Source organism: Mixophyes fleayi, chromosome 6, assembly GCF_038048845.1.
Source record: "Mixophyes fleayi isolate aMixFle1 chromosome 6, aMixFle1.hap1, whole genome shotgun sequence".
NCBI lineage: Eukaryota > Metazoa > Chordata > Amphibia > Anura > Limnodynastidae > Mixophyes > Mixophyes fleayi.
The window spans coordinates 168853659-168871832 of NC_134407.1; the positions used below are offsets into that span (position 1 = coordinate 168853659).

General features: G+C 38.1%; 1 protein-coding gene across 1 annotated transcript; it reads right to left on the minus strand.

The window, feature by feature from the left end:
- Positions 1-3261: 3261 nt before the first annotated feature.
- LOC142095382 (keratin, type I cytoskeletal 42-like) lies at positions 3262-13270 on the minus strand. Its single transcript, XM_075178333.1, has 8 exons — positions 12959-13270; positions 12754-12836; positions 12518-12674; positions 10259-10420; positions 8919-9044; positions 8317-8537; positions 3784-3846; positions 3262-3433 (listed from the first exon to the last, which is right to left on the minus strand). The coding sequence occupies exons 1-8, from the start codon at positions 13127-13129 to the stop codon at positions 3262-3264; spliced, it is 1155 nt and encodes a 384-aa protein (XP_075034434.1). The 5' UTR covers positions 13130-13270.
- Positions 13271-18174: the final 4904 nt, after the last annotated feature.

The window sequence follows — 18174 nt, forward strand, 5'->3', positions numbered from 1 at the left end:
AAAAACTTCCTTTGTTTTCGCTCCCGGTATACCTGACCCGTATACCGTCCTTCAGTTGGGCAACCTGCCTTGTCAGACAGCAACTGAGCACCTTAACAATAAACAGTGTATCTACGTCACAAAATCACACACTATACACCTTTTCTGTGCAGAAAATCAAAAGTTTCCAACAATAGTAATAATGTCCCAGAGGCTTTCACAAGTAATTATAGTATGCACATTTAATAACTATCAAAACAATTGTTTAACCACGTGGCAAATCTACCAAAAGTTCACATACGCTGAGCAGGAAGTACACATACGCTACGCAATACAATATATCAAAACGCAATATGACAGAAAAATAAACAGTTTTCTCTTTTGTCCCTAGATTCTAGTTAGCGCACATTCAGATTATGCAAAACGGACATCCGGTTTCACAACACAGAGTAAAATTCAGGTTTTGAACACATTGCGTTGTTACCCGTATATGACGCGTCTCCACCCTTTGTTGCGGAACCGAAATCCGTTGGTCTTGCGTATCGTCCGGTCAACGAAACCTCCGCTGCGAGCCCCCAAATTGTTATGAGCGTTTTGTCGCTATCCAATAATGATTGTCGAATCTCGATTTGTGTTTCCAACGCACAAAGATTTATTCTCAAAAGGTAGCAGAATATATTAAAGCAAAATAATAGTAAGTACAGCCGTTACTTATCGCAGGCGCTCTGGATCCATTGTACAGTCATTCAGTCCTGAAGTCTGTGGTCTAGGTGACTGAACACTAGACACTAGATGAGGAGCTGCTGCTTATATGCAAACAGAGATACAGTAAAACAATGCAAAGGTGTGGCCGGCTTCTATTGGTCCAGGCATCAGGAGGGTCCAGGGGGTTGCAGATCATAGGCTAGTTTAAGCTCAGGAATCCAAAGGAGGGGGTAATCTCTCCAGGGGATGGGTTCTGATCTTGCCGCCAAGATTTCTAATCATAATAGTCCATAATTCCTTAACATTAATAACTCGCGTATGCACTCTGCGATCCCTTCGCAGAGTGAACCGGACAGTCGCAAATGTGAAGGGGATTAGTGATACCACACATGACATGATTCCTTCAACGTGTACCATATGTTTTACTGATATGCATATAACTTATAATATTACACATAAACTCTACTATATTTCGACATAAATAACTATGTGCTGTAACTACCATTAATGTGTACTATTTTACAAGTGTGCTTGTTTGTGCGAATGTATGTAAAAGACTAAATACTGTTGTTGCCACGTGTTGCAGCTGCGTGTGCCCTTCCACACCGTAGCGTGCCCTTCCACGCCGTAGCGTCCCGTACGCATCTTTCCAAACAAAGACAACCAAGTTTGCTCGATTTTAATTTAAATGACTTTATCCAATTTGCTGACTTCGACACACTGTACATACGTAGGTGATCGCTAAAACTATCTCCCGTTCTAATCTGCCCAGATAAAGGTTGGTGAATGTAGGGGTACATGCAGCCCCCGTGGCTGTGCCACGGACCTGCAGCTAGAATTTATCAGCGAACGAGAAGAAGTTCCTCTTGAGAATAAATTCCAGTAATTTTATCAGAAAGGAGCAGAAGATTTGGTTTCCCTCAGTCTGTAGAAAGAACTGAACGGATTTAATCCCTATCTGTTTCCCAAAGCCTGTATATATGAACTCTACGTCACACGTGGAAAACCACATGTTTTCCTACAGAATAATCCCATCTTACATTTTGAGGATCTCAGTGGTGTCCCTGAGGTAAGAAAGCAGTGGCGTCATATGTTTTGTTACGGGGTGTCTAATAGGATGCCAGCTTGTTCTGTCAGACTACCCATACCTGATAGAATTGTTCTCCCCAGAGGTGTGTTTTCATTTTTGTGAACTTTGGGCAGGAAATAAATAGTTTGAACTTTGGGGTTCTCTACTGTGAGGAAATTCAGATCTGTCTTTGTCACAAACACCCAATCTGTCCCAGATACAGCAATCCAAACAGCTGGCTATGACTGGCGTCACCTTTGTCACTTAGCAATGAATACACCTTTTCGGCAACCACGAAGGATGTACTATTGTGTCCTTATGTTCACCAAAGCCACTTAATAATGTTTCACACTTAAATCACATGCACATGTAGCATGAGCCTCCCTGGGATTCGTAAATTTACAAAGAATAAAGGAAAATACATTGGGTCGGGGGCATCACCACCCCAAGCTCCAACTGCCACCTGTTCAAAGAAAATGGCAGGCAGCTAACAGCAAATGTTATGCTGTTAGCTGCCTGCCTCACTGTAGGAATTACGCAGAGCGCAGTAATCTCCTTACTGAGGAGATCTCGTGGGAGTGAGTCATAGTCTCACTCTCACGAGATCTCCTCAGTAAGGAGCTTACTGCGCGCTGCGTGAGTGCTGAAGGGAGTGGAACAACGGAAGGAGGTAAGTTCACGGGGGAGCCTCATGGCTGGGGGGGCCACATGGGGGGCCCTCACAGTACCCTTAGCCTGGGGGCCTCCCTTCCCTGAATCCGGCCCTGATAACAAGGCATACAATAAGTTGCACAAATAAGTTTCAAAAATAATATAGGAAATAAAACCAGATTCACTACTTACTAGTTAAGATTTGGCTGTTGTGAGGGAACACATTTGAGAGAAATGAAACATTTCAGTCTTGATAGACCCTCTCATGAAAATGCACAATAAAATGTCTAAAGCAGAAGATTTGAAACACTTTTTACAGGCTCTTCACCACCCACCTTAGGAATTATATTTTCAATTAAGTCAGATTGATTCCCAAAATGTCACCGAGCTTTCCAAAGTGAGTTATGGATGTCCTGAGATCTGGAATGTTCAAAGGGCCTGAGTTCTCACCTCTGCTCGTTCTGCTTGGCTGGTTAGGTCCACATCTTCTGCATACAAAAAACTCCTCAGAGGTGCTTATCTATTCTTGGATATGGCTATTTTCAAAAGATTATTGACAAATGCATAGGTTCAGACTCATGTCGTTTAGCAAAGCACACGTTGAGATTTACATTACAAGGTTACATACAATATACATTGTCATATCTGAATATTAAGGGAAAATAACAATAGTACATAATTGTCACAGTCTTGTTGATAATACCAGAGTTAAAGGCCCTTTTGATAATGTTGGTATATTGTTTCTGATATTCCTCCATTGGATTAGCAAAGAGGGGTCTATAGTATGTGGTATCCTTTTATTGTTTATACATTTCTCCTTTATCAAAAGGACATATCACTATATTCCCCCCTTTGTCTCAAGGCTTTATGATGACATCCTCCCATTGTTCAATTTCCTTCAGTGTTTTTCTCTCTTCAGTTGTCAAATTATTTCCCTTGATATTTGACTCTTTATTATTCATCCTCAAGGTATCAAAGTCTCTTGAAACCATTTTCTTAAATACTTGGATGTGAGAGCAAATAGATTTGCTAGGAAAAAAATGGATTTATGTTTGCATATGGTTCTGGACTGTAATGGGTTTCCATTCCCTCTCCCTGTTCTAACAGTAATTCCTGTAGATTGTCCAGAGCTTCAATATCCTCAGAGTTATTAAGTTGTGATACAGGACTGGAAATGCATTCTGAGTTATCAAAATGTTTAATTATTCTCAGTTTCCTAGTAAATAAGTGTAAGTCCTTCTTCAAGTTGAATCTATTGAAGCTTCTGCTGGGTGAGAAAGAGAGACCTTCAGTCAGGAGAATAATATGTGTATTAGGACTTTACTTGACTAATTGATAATTTGTAGAGATTTATTTCCAATCATTTCCTCCTCCCTTGCCATCTGATGGAATTGCGACTGGGTTTCCAACTCACTAGTCTCGAAGATTTCTTGCTCCCCCTCCTGATTTTCCCACGTCCATTCCCCCTTTGTCTAGTTCTTTTAGGTTTGGGGTATTCCCTAAAAAAGACCCACTATCAGTTCTATTAAATTGTCTCCCTCTCATGGTATTTAATTCTCTAGTATCTCTCTCCTTATCTGATATATCCATTTCTGAGCAATCATAGCTAGAGGATAAATCTCTCCTACTCCTATGCTGTGTAGGTCTCAAATTCCTCCATTTAAAGATGTTCCCTTATAATAATCCTTCTTATCTCTTGCAAATTTGGATCTTTTTTTTCCATGATAGTTTTCTCAAATTTCTCCAGATCTATCTTATATTTTTCATAGGTCCTTACGAAGGACTCATTGTTCTCAAAATCTTTGAGTTTATTACTCAGGTGTTCTATCTCTATGGTGGAAAAGTCATACATCAACATGTCATGTTTGAGGATAATTTCAATGAGTTCTTTGTAGCATTTTAAGAGGGTGTTTTCCCACTCAAACTTTAATTCTTCTGTTGCCAATTTGTAGGAAGGATATATTAGTGGGAGTAGGCATCACGGTGAGAGGGAATGTTTGATATAGTTCTGGTTGGTGGTCATATCCCACCAAACTTTACTTCCCACCAAGCTAAGTGCACATGTTCCATGGGAGGAGGGGGGTGGAACCTGCTATTTCAATGAATACACATTTTTTTCGGGATTGGTATTATTGGGGTTTACAGAGCAATGGGTGGCTTCTTTTCAGCAAGAGTAATGTTTTGTAAGTAGTCTTATGTTTTTCAGCCACAATTACCGCAATTTCAAGAGGCTTATTTTTAATTCACTTGTTTTATGCTTGTTATGGCAATAACACATAATTGCCAACCTTTTCTGGTTGGCCTTCGGGAGTCCTGGGGGAGAGGTGGGCATGAGGGTGCGGGAGCTAGCGAAATCACATCATTTTTGCCCGCCCCTTTGAAATAATGATGTAAGCGTATTATTTTACCTGGGGGGCAGTCCAAAATGATGAAATTCTCAGAGAATTAAATCATAAAGGCTCAAAATCTGCCCATTTCGCTAGGAAATAGGCATATGCGAGAGAATTGCCAGCTCTCCCGGGAGTCTGGGAGACCTACCCAGAATTCAGGAGTTTGCTGCACATTCTGGGAGAGATGGAAAAAAACATTCCTATATCCTCTTTTTGTATGCAGTATAGGAAAGTTTTATTTATCAAATCCCTTTAAAAATAAATGTTCCTTGGCTTTTAATTTCACATGGTAACCAGTTGCATGAAAGAAGACTTTAATTAAAATACAATAGCTGACATAGGGAAAATCATGAACCAAATACACTGACAAACTTACTGCAGTAGATCATATGCTATTATATTAATGACAAAACATGTCAAATAACAATAGTATAAGACAATATTTTTCCATCCTTACTAACATTTTGCTTTCTGAGCTTAGGTAATGCAGTTTTAAACATTCTATAAATTTCAGTCACTATCATGGACCTCTAGGAAAAGATATCTAAAAAGTGAGCCATACTGTGCACCATATTCAGAATTTATGACATAAATATTACATTGATGTACCAATTTTTCAGCATAGTACAAAGAAAAAGAAAAGCCAATCAATTGTCATTTAATTTGTATGTTAATGATAGGAAATGTAATCAACTGGTAGATAAATTAAAATGTTAGCATTAATATTGGATCTACCACACAATTCCCTCACCAGAGCCACATTATGATGGCCAGTGTATTTCACTGAATCCCCATGTCATTAGAAATGTAGTGCCTGATTCATCAAGGCACTTTTACTGAGCACAATGTGCGTTTGTTTTAAAACGCACATACATCAGATAGACGTATGCCCGAACGTAATGAATCTGAAGATACTTGGGGTGATGAATTCAGTGTAGGTCTGCTCTTCTCTACTAGACAAGACACCACAGATACATTCAACCTATGTGGAATTTAAAATCACAAAAGAATGCACAGTAAAAAAGAACTATTCGATTAATGTCACTCTGAATAATATAGACACGAATGATAAAACATTAAGAAAAAAAAAGTTGTTGTTTTTGTTTTTTCCCCATTCTATTACATGTGCTTGCAATCAGGAACAACTGTAAAAATGTATTTTATGTACAGTAGACGTTCATAACATACTAATACATTTATTCTATGGAAAAAACTAAAATGTAAAACAATCCAACTTTTTTACTTTTTAATGTTCTATTAATAAGCCTATATTATTAAGAGGTGACATTAATTGTTTTTTTTTTATTCTGTGTGTTTTTTTGAGATTTTAAATTCTACATAGGTATTGGACGTATCCTGCAGTGTCTTCTCTAGTAGAGTAGTGCAGACCTACACCCGTATTCATCACCACACATATGTTCAGATTCATTCCTTGTTGAATGTGGCATTCATATACCCGATTTACATGCATTTTAAAACAAATGCACTTTATGCTCAGTATGCATGCCTTAATGAATGAGGCCCAGTATGTGTGCCTTAATAAATCAGAACCTTAGAGTAGAATGTAGCTGGAGCAAAAGATACGGCTAAAAAACAAGGGCCTGATAGATACCCAGAACTTGAATTGGAAGTTGCTGCAGATGCTCAAGATTGGCACACCCTTGCTGAATATTAACTATGGGCAAACACCCCTTCCCTGCCCTAATCCCTCCCTAAAATCATAGGCTGTAGTAAATGTTCTTTGTGCTCGAAGATGGATTCAACATAGCTGCATTCGGTGGTGTATTGTCCAGGTCGGGGCATGGGATGAGTCTGGAGAATGAAGAGTTATATCCGCCACAGAATTTCTCCAGAAAACACAATCATTTGCATGTGCTGTGGTGTCCATGGCTTGTGACATGATGAGTCTGCAGTTCATGATGAGATCCTAGAAATGAAATACATGTAAGGCACCATTGGTGAAATATGGTACACACAGTGTCAAGCTTAAGTATGTAGGGACACAGTGTGTGTGTGTGTGTGTGGGGGGAGGGGTATTCTCTCCATATTAGCGCAAATGAGTTGAAAATAAATTATAATATTAAATATAAATATTTTATCATGTAAGACCTGGCTGGACTCCATGTTACTCAACTATAAATTAACTGTTTTTTGTAGCTGCACTAATTCATTAGCATCAAAGAGTAAATGTCACTTTGTGATGTCATGCACCTGTCTTCCCATATATACAGATTTCCATGTGGTTTTGGTGGATAAAATGTAGGCAACTATAGAGATGAGGTCTGTATTGGGGGCTGAGGTAATGAGCTTCATGGGGCTGAGAGTACACATTTATGGGTCAATTCCTGAGTTAGCAGGTGGTCACAGAGCCTTTTATTTTCTTCTGACAAAAATATATAATTTTCCCATGTTTTCAGAGGTGGTACAGACTAAGGGTTGGCCTTACTTTGAATAAAATGCCTTTTGTTTGTATATTTTATATGAAAAAGTTTATATTTAGGAACAACATTTTTTGCTAAGACACAGTTCATGAAGATGGTACAGATGTCCCCTTATTCTCATGACTTAACAACTTCATCAAAAATAAATTTTGAGCAAGCAGTTGTTTAGGAGAAGAATGTAAAAGTTGAAATGTATGAGGGAGCTAACACTAAGGGGTATATTTACTAAACTGCGAGTTTGAACGAGTGGAGATGTTGCCTATAGCAACCAATCAGATTCTAGCTGTCATTTTGAAGAATTCACTAAGTAAAGGAAAGCTAGAAACTGATTGGTTGCTGTAGGCAACATCTTCACTTTTTCAAATCCAAAGTTTATTAAATATATCCCTAAGATGTTACGAGATAGGACTATGAAAAAACAGCATATATTTATTCACCAGAGCACACACTAAATATAGGGCACTTTAGCACAATACAAAGTGCGTTTGCGCCTTGTTATGTGCTCACTTGATAAATGTTTGCATGGAAGTAATATGCCCTGCACTTCCACCTTTTCAGTTAGCAAATTATCCTAAAATCTTGTTTATAGTCCACTATACTTCAAAATATTTTTACTTACCATCTTTGCCTGCAGAAAAATGTTGACCAGATGCACTGAAAAAAGTATAACAAAGTGTGTAATAAACATGCTTCAAAATGGAAAAGATACATTTAAGGAAAAAGAACAGCTGTAGACAAAGAAATCAATTGAGATCGTTAAATGACTCCTATTGTGACTGAAATCTGCTGAATATTTATTTGTTTGCCAAAGAATTGACTAATGGTAATATGATGAAATTGTCATCATTTCTGTAAACACAGTAAACTTTGGATTGTCTGTACTGATAGAATTTAGTGTCAGTTTGTTTTATGTTTTTCAAAATTATTGCAAATTAAACAATTATTCCAAGTAATCATTGTACAATTTATAAAAAGTCTAGTAATATTAGCACTGTTTACTGAGATGAAAACTACCAAACATATTGATATCTGTATTTATCTTAAGTTATTTAAATTTCTGGTTTCCTAAAAAAACACATACTGTATATCATGACCATCCAGGAGGCGTTTGTACGTGGCGATCTCCATCTCCAGGTGGGTCTTCTGGTCCATGAGGATTTTGTACTCATGATTTTGACGTTCTAGATCAGATCGGATCTGTGTCAGCTCGGACTCCACATTGTTGATTAAACTTTGTAACTGGGCAAGTTGGGACCCAAATGTAGATTCTGTCTCTGCTAAGGTGCCCTCCAGAGAACATTTCTAGATCAATAGAAAACAGGTTTAGAAAAAAATCCTTGGCACAGCGGATTTCTACTAATGTTAAGGTGCCTGAAAATGTATCATGTGATGTTTGGTAATAAAATGGACTAGTGTTTGGTAAAAAAAAATGGACTTGTGTTTAATAAAATGTGGATACACAAGTATTATTGAAAACAATGTCACTGAATAAAAAACAAGATTAAAAAGTTAACTTAAATGATTTATCTTTGTTCTTTTTAATGCTAGCATGTTTCTTACAGAAATATCATACTGTAATTATTTTCTATTACTTTACAAATCAAAGAACTTGCAACATATTCCTAATTTAACTTGTGCATCTCATGATTATAGATGTAATTGACAGCTAGTGCTAAGACTTGCCATGCTCATCTGGCTCTGTAGCTCAATCTCCAATGATTGGATGTTGCGTCTCAGGTCAATGACTTCGGTTTGCACAGACTGCAGTTGCTCAGAGCCAGATGCGACCTCGCGATTCAGTTCTTCAGTCTACAAGGATGGAAAACAACTGGTGAATTTAAATGTAAAATCTGAAATTAGGAGTTTATTCACAAGGAAAATCTGAGATGGGATATTTACATTTAAGCCAGCGGAAATATAAGACTATTTTGTGGCATGTTACACTTACAACTCCTTACAGTTGGTGAGGTAAGGGTAGGGCAAGTGTAGGCTGTAAGACTGTGCTCACATAAACCTGGACAAAGATGCATATACACCTGTCAGGGGGTGTTTATCTTGTGGGTGCTAGAGGGCTGGCACAATGAGACACAATGATGATGTACCTGACTGAATATATATACATAACTTTTTTTTCATGCGCACATCTTTTCCTGCTTACATTTATGGTGCAAATGCGTTAAACTGTGTATGAGCCGCATAGTGTACAGAAACTGCTATAAACCAGGTGGTAAGAGATCTGTACATATTTTGGACATCCTATTGGTTGCTTTGTGACTTATCCAGTTTCAGAATAGTTACAATATTTGTATTTGCTTGCTTGGTTTATTCCCATATCTCATTTATAACATATTCGCGTAAAAGTCGAAATGTTGCACACTATGATGAGTATTACAGTCAGGTTTGTGTGTTACTAAAACTTGAGACAAATACACTGCCATCTGTAACTTCCTATCGTAAATATAATTTAGATTTCATTTTTGAGCCTTATTGATACATATATATTGAAATATGGGATGCTCAAAATTGTATCAAAATGGTCCTCAACTGGTCTAAAGTTTACTGTTTACTGAATTATCTTTAAAATCTGTGAACACACATAGAGAATGAAAATAACTAACTACACACTTGAATGCAAACCACAAGCTTGAAATTTGAACAGTAAAGGTCAACTTCTAACGGAGGATACAATTTTGATGTTCGCCATTTTATGGCAGAGCAGCCGCTACAGTTAAAGATTTAAATGGCGATTGTATTGCTAGCAAGATTGAGGCCATCAAACTGCTTGAATCTGATCAAACTATGAATTGCTTTGAATTATTCGGGCATTTCTAGTAGCTGTATAAATATATTTGCTCCTAAAATGTATTAATCATTTTTCACAGAACAAAGTAATGGCAACAGGAATTGGACAGAATTTGTTATGCTTACTGGTACATTCTGCCTTGCATACATTAACAGGTAAATGTGAAAGGCTATATGACTGGAAAGTTTACTAAAATTATTCCGTTTCACTCGCAACATACCCTTTGGCGGAACATTGTCTCCACCTCTCTTAGGTTCCTCTCCATCATGCCTTCATACTGCTCTCGGATCTCTGCCAATGTTCTATTCAGATCTACAGATGGAGCAGCATCTACTTCTACATTGATTCTGGCACCCAGCTGAGCTCGCAGAGAGTTTACTTCCTGGGAATAAAGAGGTTGTAACGTAAATGCTCTAGTTATATTGATACAAGTGGCATATGGACATTGGAAAAGGATTAAAGGAGAAGTACCAGAAAATTGAAAAACTTATAACAGTTTTTTTTAAAGCTAACTAATATATTTTAGAGAAGAAATCATTTAATATCACAAATGGATCTAAGAGATAAATTTGACTTTGCAATAATCTCTTGCATTAATCATGTTTATAAAATCAGTCTCCAGCAGCTGTTTAGGCACAGTTTCCAAGTCGTAAATTATGTGTGTGTGTGTGTAGGGTATAAAAGATGATGAAAGTAAATCAAAATCCAATCCAGGATAATGCCGATCCAACACGACCCACCATGTAAAACATCTGGAGCTTTACCATAACATGTATGTATTGTTATTAAAGTTCCCTTTTCTGTCCTTGACACATTTAAGGTATATGAACTAAGGCGGGTATAGAGGAAAGAATGGCATGTTTTCACATATTTGTCCTAATACATAGACCCAAATAACAGGTCTATCACTTTGAATGGCCGTCATGTGGTATGTACTCAAAGGATTAGTCAGGATAGAGCTACACCATGCATGAATGATAATGACGTTTATCATCACATGGGCTGCTCCCAGAGGCAAAATACACCTCCACATTAGGGGTGGCAGAAGTTAGCTCTGCTCTGTTTTTGAAGCGGTGATGTGTTGTATGTAAAACAATTCTTAAATATGGTGCCACTTTGTTCCACAAGCAGATGACTTTGGCTCGGTGTATTTTAGTTCATGGATATCATCATCATCACCTTCATCATCATCTGTTTATTTATATAGTGCCACTAATTCTACAGCTATATGTTTCTATTCTTTTGTTAGGATGCCTTGTGCACATGTCTGTTTGGACAGAAAGGTGTTTCTGTACATATGAGGGTGTCTGTTGAAACACATGCATTCAGCCATGATACAAGATATGTGCCTAAGTGACTAAAAGGGAACAGGGGAACCTATTTTTAAAGGACTATAAATGGATGATGTAATAGTTTCTCAATAATCAAAAATGTTCCTGATTTTCTGGTATCATTGTTCCTGCGGTGCCCAGTTCCTCATCTTACCTTTATTATTTACTTGTAACTGAATTTCTCTTGATTGATATGGATTTTGTCAAACTTCTCTGTTTTTATCTCAGCAACATTTCTGAATGATGATCTTGTGCTGCATGTCTTGACTTTTGCCATATTTATGGACTTTGACCCTATGATGTCTATACAAAACCTGGTTTATTTGATGTTGGCTATTGGCTTTTCCTTTACCAGCACTCATTCCACCCTTGTCTGTGTGCCAACATCCAGATACTATTGTGTACACAAGATGCAAAAGAGGGACAACTAAGTTCTAGAATTTCAGAAGAAGCTCATGTGTCTCATTTGTGTTGGGTCTCCATATAAATCATATTATCTTACCATATTATGTTTTTGTTTTTTGCAAAATCAATGTGTACTATCAGCCATTTAACATTAGATAAGTGTGTATTTGGATATTATCAGCTTCTCTAAATCTCTAGAGCAATAACTGAATTGTTATGCTTGGATGGAACCTCTGTAATGAAGGAGAAGCTCACGCTGAATGGTTTCTGCACTGTGATGATCCTCCAGGGCTCACACCCTTGTGAAGATTTGTAAATGGAGGTCGTTGATGCAGCTGATAGGAAAGTTTACAACAACAACTACCAGGGATAGTGGTTCACAACAAATTCTAGGTGGTTGGCCCTGTAGAAGCTTAAGGCCACTGCACATGATACTTGGCATGGAACTTCTGCTAGTTGAGGACTGAGGGGTTCATTACCTACAAACATTATTTTAAATTCTGCTTGCATATGAGAATGCAAATCTAATGGTGTAAATTTATTTTGGTCTGCAAAATAAAACACTTCCACATTAAGAAATGACAAGGGATAAAATTTCAGTACTTAATTACTTTTTCCGAAAAATATTTACCTATAAACCTCTGTATAATAACTAACATTGTTTTTCTTCTATGTTTCAACATTGATGCTTTGGACAATAAAATAAAAAAACCTCAATGATTTAACAAACTGTAGAATTTTACCTCCTCATGGTTCCTCTTCATTTGCTGCAGTTCTTCCTGAAGGTTTTGAACCTGAATCTCTAGGTCACATCTTTCCTGATTCAGTTCTTCCAGGAGAACACGTAATCCATTCATATCGGCCTCAACCCTGCTGCTTAGTTGACGTTCCATTTCATACCTTTATAGAAAAAGAAAATCTTATTTAATATTGCTTTCATAGGATACTGCTGTTTACTTCATAATGTTAAAAAGCTTACTTGTTCCTGAAGTCATCTGCTGCCAGGCGCGCATTGTCTATTTGTAGTATAATCTGGGCATTTGCCAAAGTGGTTGCAGAAATCTGTGGAAGATAGGCAACCGTTAAATAGATCACTATAAACACCACATATGGTAAATTAAAACACTATTCAATAGTCAATATGTCTTTTCTGTAGACCATTGCAAAAAATACAATCCTTTTACCTGACTTTGAAGCTCTTGAATAGTTCTGAAGTAGCAGCTAAAATCAGGTGAAGCACTGGGTTGATTTCTCTCATACCACTCACGAATATTGCTCTCCACATGGGCATTTTCTTGTTCTAGAGAGCGCACCTTGTCTAAGTAGGATGATAAGCGATCATTTAGATGCTGCATGGTTTCCTTCTCATTGATACTGAACAGACCATGACTGCTGAAGCTGTTTCCATGACTATGATGACCACCATGAGATCCTGCATGACCAAATGAAGAATGTTTGGAGATGGAGATCCCTTTGCCTCCTGACCCTCCATGTACACTTGGGGTTTTGCAGTGGCTTCTATGATGGACTTTATGTGAGCTTCCATGGTGAGAAATATTGTGCCCTGTATGGTGCAAAATATGAGACCCTCCATGGTGATAAGTATGAGAATCCCCATGGTGGATCTTTTGAAACCCTCCATGATGAGATCCTCCATGTTGAGAAATATGGGAGCCTCCATGATGGATATTTTGAGACCCTGCATGATGGATACCATAGACATGATTGGAGATCCTAGGTAAGTGGCCACCAGCTTGACAGCTTCCATGGTGGGATCCAGCAGAAGAATGAACACTGTGGCTCATGATGAATATCAGGTGTTATAGATGAGCGTATTGATTGTTCTTTACTTTGTGTTCTCCATCTATTCTGTCCTTATATAGTGAAGACTGGGAGTATTGCAAACATGAATTGCTATTTCTGGTGTTCACAACTGTCTAGCTTGTTGTTCATCTAATTTTTATTTGCTTTGTATTAGGATTTAACATTAAACATTTTAAGAGCTGATCTGAAAGCATCAGATGGCTAGTAAAAGTACTTAAAATAATTAACTTATTGCAGTCTAGCACATAAGAGAACTGCACTCCCTCCACCCTGATAATATAACACATCATCTATGCACACTTCAAATGAAGAATTCAAGAGCTTGATTTAATAATTTTGTATAATGCAATTAATGTAATTAAAATATTACTCATACTGTGTGATGATCCCAAAACGTTAAAGCAATAAACTTACAGTGGAGAGGAAGAAGAAGCAAGAGATTAGTGGAATAGATAGATAGAGAAAAAATATTAAGAGAGAATTCCCACAGCCTGAATAGCAACTTCCATATATAATGGTTATATAGTTGTACGCTACAACTAAACAGTGTATAGAGTGGTGTATCCAAGTATAAGGAGTATTTAGGGTTTTTGTTATTTAGTTAATTATGATTAGTCTTTAGTGCCACATGTTTAGAATATTTATAATTACATACGCCCAATCAATCAGGACACATGTTATATGAGGAACTGGGTAGCACACAGGAACAATAGCAGAAACTCACTTATAAATCAGTGCCTTTTACATCGTCCAGTGTCATTTCAAACTGTCTGTGCCTGGGTTCATTTAGGCATGCTTGTGAATTTACTTGTCTTAGGTGACTATTCTTATGGTCAAATGTATGTGTTCCAACAGACAGTCCCTCACATGTGCAGAAACTTATATCCATACAGACATCTACACAGAATATCCTAACAAAGGGATAAAGACATAGAGCATCATTTAGAGTTGCATGTAAGTCCATTTGTGGGGCATGCATTACTGAGCAGACATACCAAAATGAATCCATATTTAAAGATGGACCCATCTTGGACTTGTTACCTTATGCCTGGAGAGTTTAAACAGGAGCGGAAAAGCATAGGTTGAATACAATAAGGGTGTGAAGATTTAAGTCTATCATGGACCCTGCAGATGTGACCTAACTAGACTCAGTTGGATCTTCAAATATGCTTCTAACAAGACAAATGTGTTTGCAAGTGCCTGGTGTAAAGATACATAATGATAATGATAGTACTTTATTCATTAGTTCTGCGGTTATATTATGTCAAGTTGCGGTAGTTTATTGAGATTTCTTATTTGGCATTTGTTTGGACTATTGCAGGAAAGAAGATTTGCTGTGGATTTGTAAAGCTATAAAGGCCAGATGTGTGGGTATTTCGTAACTTAATTAATAACATTTTATATGGACAGTGTGACCTTCACATTTATTAACAACACTGTCAAGACACTATTTTCTTAGCGCTTATGATACTTCATTACATAATATTGTGAGTGTAGTCGGTGCAAGAATATACATTTGTACACCCGATATGGAACTACTACTGTATTTTGAGTTGGATATATCTTGAGATACATGCACATAAAACCACAATTTTGCCACCAAGCTTTTATACATATGTTTGGGATGTAAAAATGTGTAAAACTGTAAACAAGGCACATAGTTGTGAGTCATGGGTTAGCAATTTTAGCTTAATGTGCCTCTAAACACTTCTCTAAAAGTGTCAAGCTATGATTTGTGAAAATTTGCGTTTCTCAGCAATTTTTTATGGTGATTTGCAATCCGCTGATACATGAAAGAGCAATCTGATAGCAAACTGCTTAAAAAATCACCATTTTCAAAAGTGCCCCAATAAATATCTCCATGTTGACTTTTAGTCATTCTAACAATACAAGTGATATGTATGAAGCAGCGGTTTTGCAAATCTTCTAGAAAAACCACCAGATAAATAAATCTGGTTCTGAGAGGTGTGAATGCATATCTATGCCCAGAAAAAGTGCCCAAAACAGGTGTAATACTCATAAAATATGTTTATTATTTGGAACTCAGCAAATTAAACTTTTGATCCTATTCATACCTAATACCACCTTTTTTAAATAATACATGTATTATGTAATTTGTGTGTCAATCTAGGTGAATCGAGATATAGGTGTCACTCCTGGTTAATGACACCTTTGTTGCTTCCACAGACTCCTGCCCTGCACTATATGTATATTATCACATATCTTCGGTCTATTAAGATAAGGTTAAGGTAGGTCCGTTGCAAAATCAGGTGTTGTAATTCTCTATGTCCCTGCCAAGGTAGTGGACATTTTGTTGGCTTGCTGTATGCTGCATAATTTGGCTCTTAATCAAAATATGCCCTTACCATTGCAATAATCAGTGAGGAAGCAATCAAGCTCTTACCATCAGCAAAGGCCATCAAGAGGAATTTTGTGCTCTACTACAGTAACTTCTTGGGGTCCCTTCTATGGCTTCCGAAGGAGGCTTGGCCACACCAGGTTAGTAGCTTCTCCCACTATACAGGCAGGCCAGGGCCTCCGTACAACGTACCTCCTAGCTCTTGCAACCCCTGCCATCAACTAACATACAGAATACAAACGGGGGTAGGCAGGTCAAAGAAATACTAATTTAAGATCACTTCTCATGTAAGTGTCTGGCCTAATAAAGTGTAACTAACATTGGTTACTTTAAGTTTTACACAAACAAGTTCCATACTGAATTTGTTTCCTAATTTTAGATCATTCCTCATTAGTGATGGCTCCACTATGGTGTATACATCTGTGACCCTGAATCAGAGAATACACAGATGCAGCCTATGATGACTAACAATAATACACAAAAAAGTTGTATGGGTAACAAAATATTTGTGTTTTTGCATGTCACAAAAATGATTATACCTTGGTTAATGAACATGGGCCATTAACTAGTTAAATGTAATAAAAAATGCATTTAATCCACATTTTAATTCATTAAAATAAACTTTTATTAAACACACAATATTGTATATCAACACTATATATATATATATATATATATATATATATATATATATATATATTACTTTGACGTTTCCTGATAGTATGCTTCTCTCAGTGTACTGGGTCCTTGATGTCAGCCACTCTGGTCCTTAGATTGCACAAGGGTAGAATAATGGATGCTAATGTTGCCAGTATGCTAGGGTGGCTACTTTCTGGTGATGTTGATTGACTAGATAGGTTAGCTAGGTAAATATAGATAAGTGACTATTGCACACTGTTTTTGCTAGATGCAGAGACAATATTAAACTTTTTCTCTGTGACTGCTTCTGTTAAAGAATGTATAGCTGTAGTTATCTCCTTCCAAATGTGGCATAGAGTATTTAAAGTTCTCTTCTTCAATATTTCAGACCATTATGCATGAAGTGACTCATGTTACGCATGTGTGTATTTTGTCTGTCCATGAACCTCCCTCCCATTTCTAAATAAGAGGCATCTTGTGCAGGCATATTGTGTTCCGCTGCAGGCTGCTGTTCTGCATGGCTATCCCCATGGCAGGTAATGATTCATCCTCCACAAAATGCAGGATTATTTCTTATTATTATTATTATTAATTTTTATTTATAGGGCGCCACAAAGTATCTGTAGCACTGTACAAGGACAAACAATGGCACAGTACAAGGTGAAACAGCACAGTACAAGTAACAGTAAGCACTAAAACTCTGGGGGCTCAGGCACAGCATGAAAGAGAGGGAGGGAGGGGAAAAGTGAGTATAGGCAGGTAACTATGGCCCAAGAGGGTGGGCATGGATGACAGGTTGAGAGTCACTGAGGGGAGCGGAGAGAAGCGAGAGGAGACAGAGGGCAGAGGGATTGAGAGGAGGTGAGCTGAGTAGCTAGAGCGCAGTTAAAAGTGATGGAAACAGAAGGTAGGAGAGCCCTGCTCAAAGGAGCGAACAATCTAAAGGGAGGGGAAGACAGACAGACACATGGATGAGACGGAGAGACGGGAGAAACGGAGACGGAGTCGAGGAAGGGGGAGAAGGGAAGAAAGGATGAGAAAGAGAGGTAGCCGACCGGTGGGAGTTTAGGCATGAGACTGGAAGGCTTTAAGGAAAAGGTGGGTTTTTAATGTTCGTTTGAAAGAGGACAGATTAGGGGAAGTTCTGATGGAGCGGGGGAGCTTGTTCCAATGGAGGGGAGTGGCGCGGGAGAAGTCTTGGATACGTGCGTGAGAGGAGGTAATCAGAGGGGAAGAGAGGCGACGATCGTTGGACGATCGCAGTGAGCGGGAGGGAGTGTGAATAGAGATAAGGTTAGAGATGTAGGGAGCAGTGGAGTTGGCGAGGGCCTTGTAAGTCAGAGTGAGGAGCTTGAAAAGGATTCTGTAGGGGAAGGGGAGCCAGTGAAGGGCTTGGTAGAGTGGGGATACAGAGGTGGAACGGCGAGAGAGGAAAATAAGCCTAGCAGCGGCGTTAAGTACAGATCTAAGGGGAGCGAGATGAGAGAGGGGGAGGCCGATAAGGAGAAGGTTGCAGTAGTCCAAGCTGGAGATAATCAGAGAGTGGACGAGAGATTTGGTGGCATCCTGGGAACGGCA

What these genes read in the sequence shown, in the direction of transcription:
- LOC142095382 (XM_075178333.1), bottom strand. Translation starts at nt 13,129, where the DNA reads ATGCAGCATCTAAATGATCGCTTATCATCCTACTTAGACAAGGTGCGC. An exon ending in AGACAATGTTCCGCCAAAGG is followed by an intron (nt 9,045 to 10,258) that starts GTATGTTGCGAG and finishes CCATCCTTGTAG; the next exon opens with ACTGAAGAACTGAATCGCGA. An exon ending in CTGGATGGTCATGATATACA is followed by an intron (nt 3,847 to 8,316) that starts GTATGTGTTTTT and finishes TGGGAAAATCAG; the next exon opens with GAGGGGGAGCAAGAAATCTT.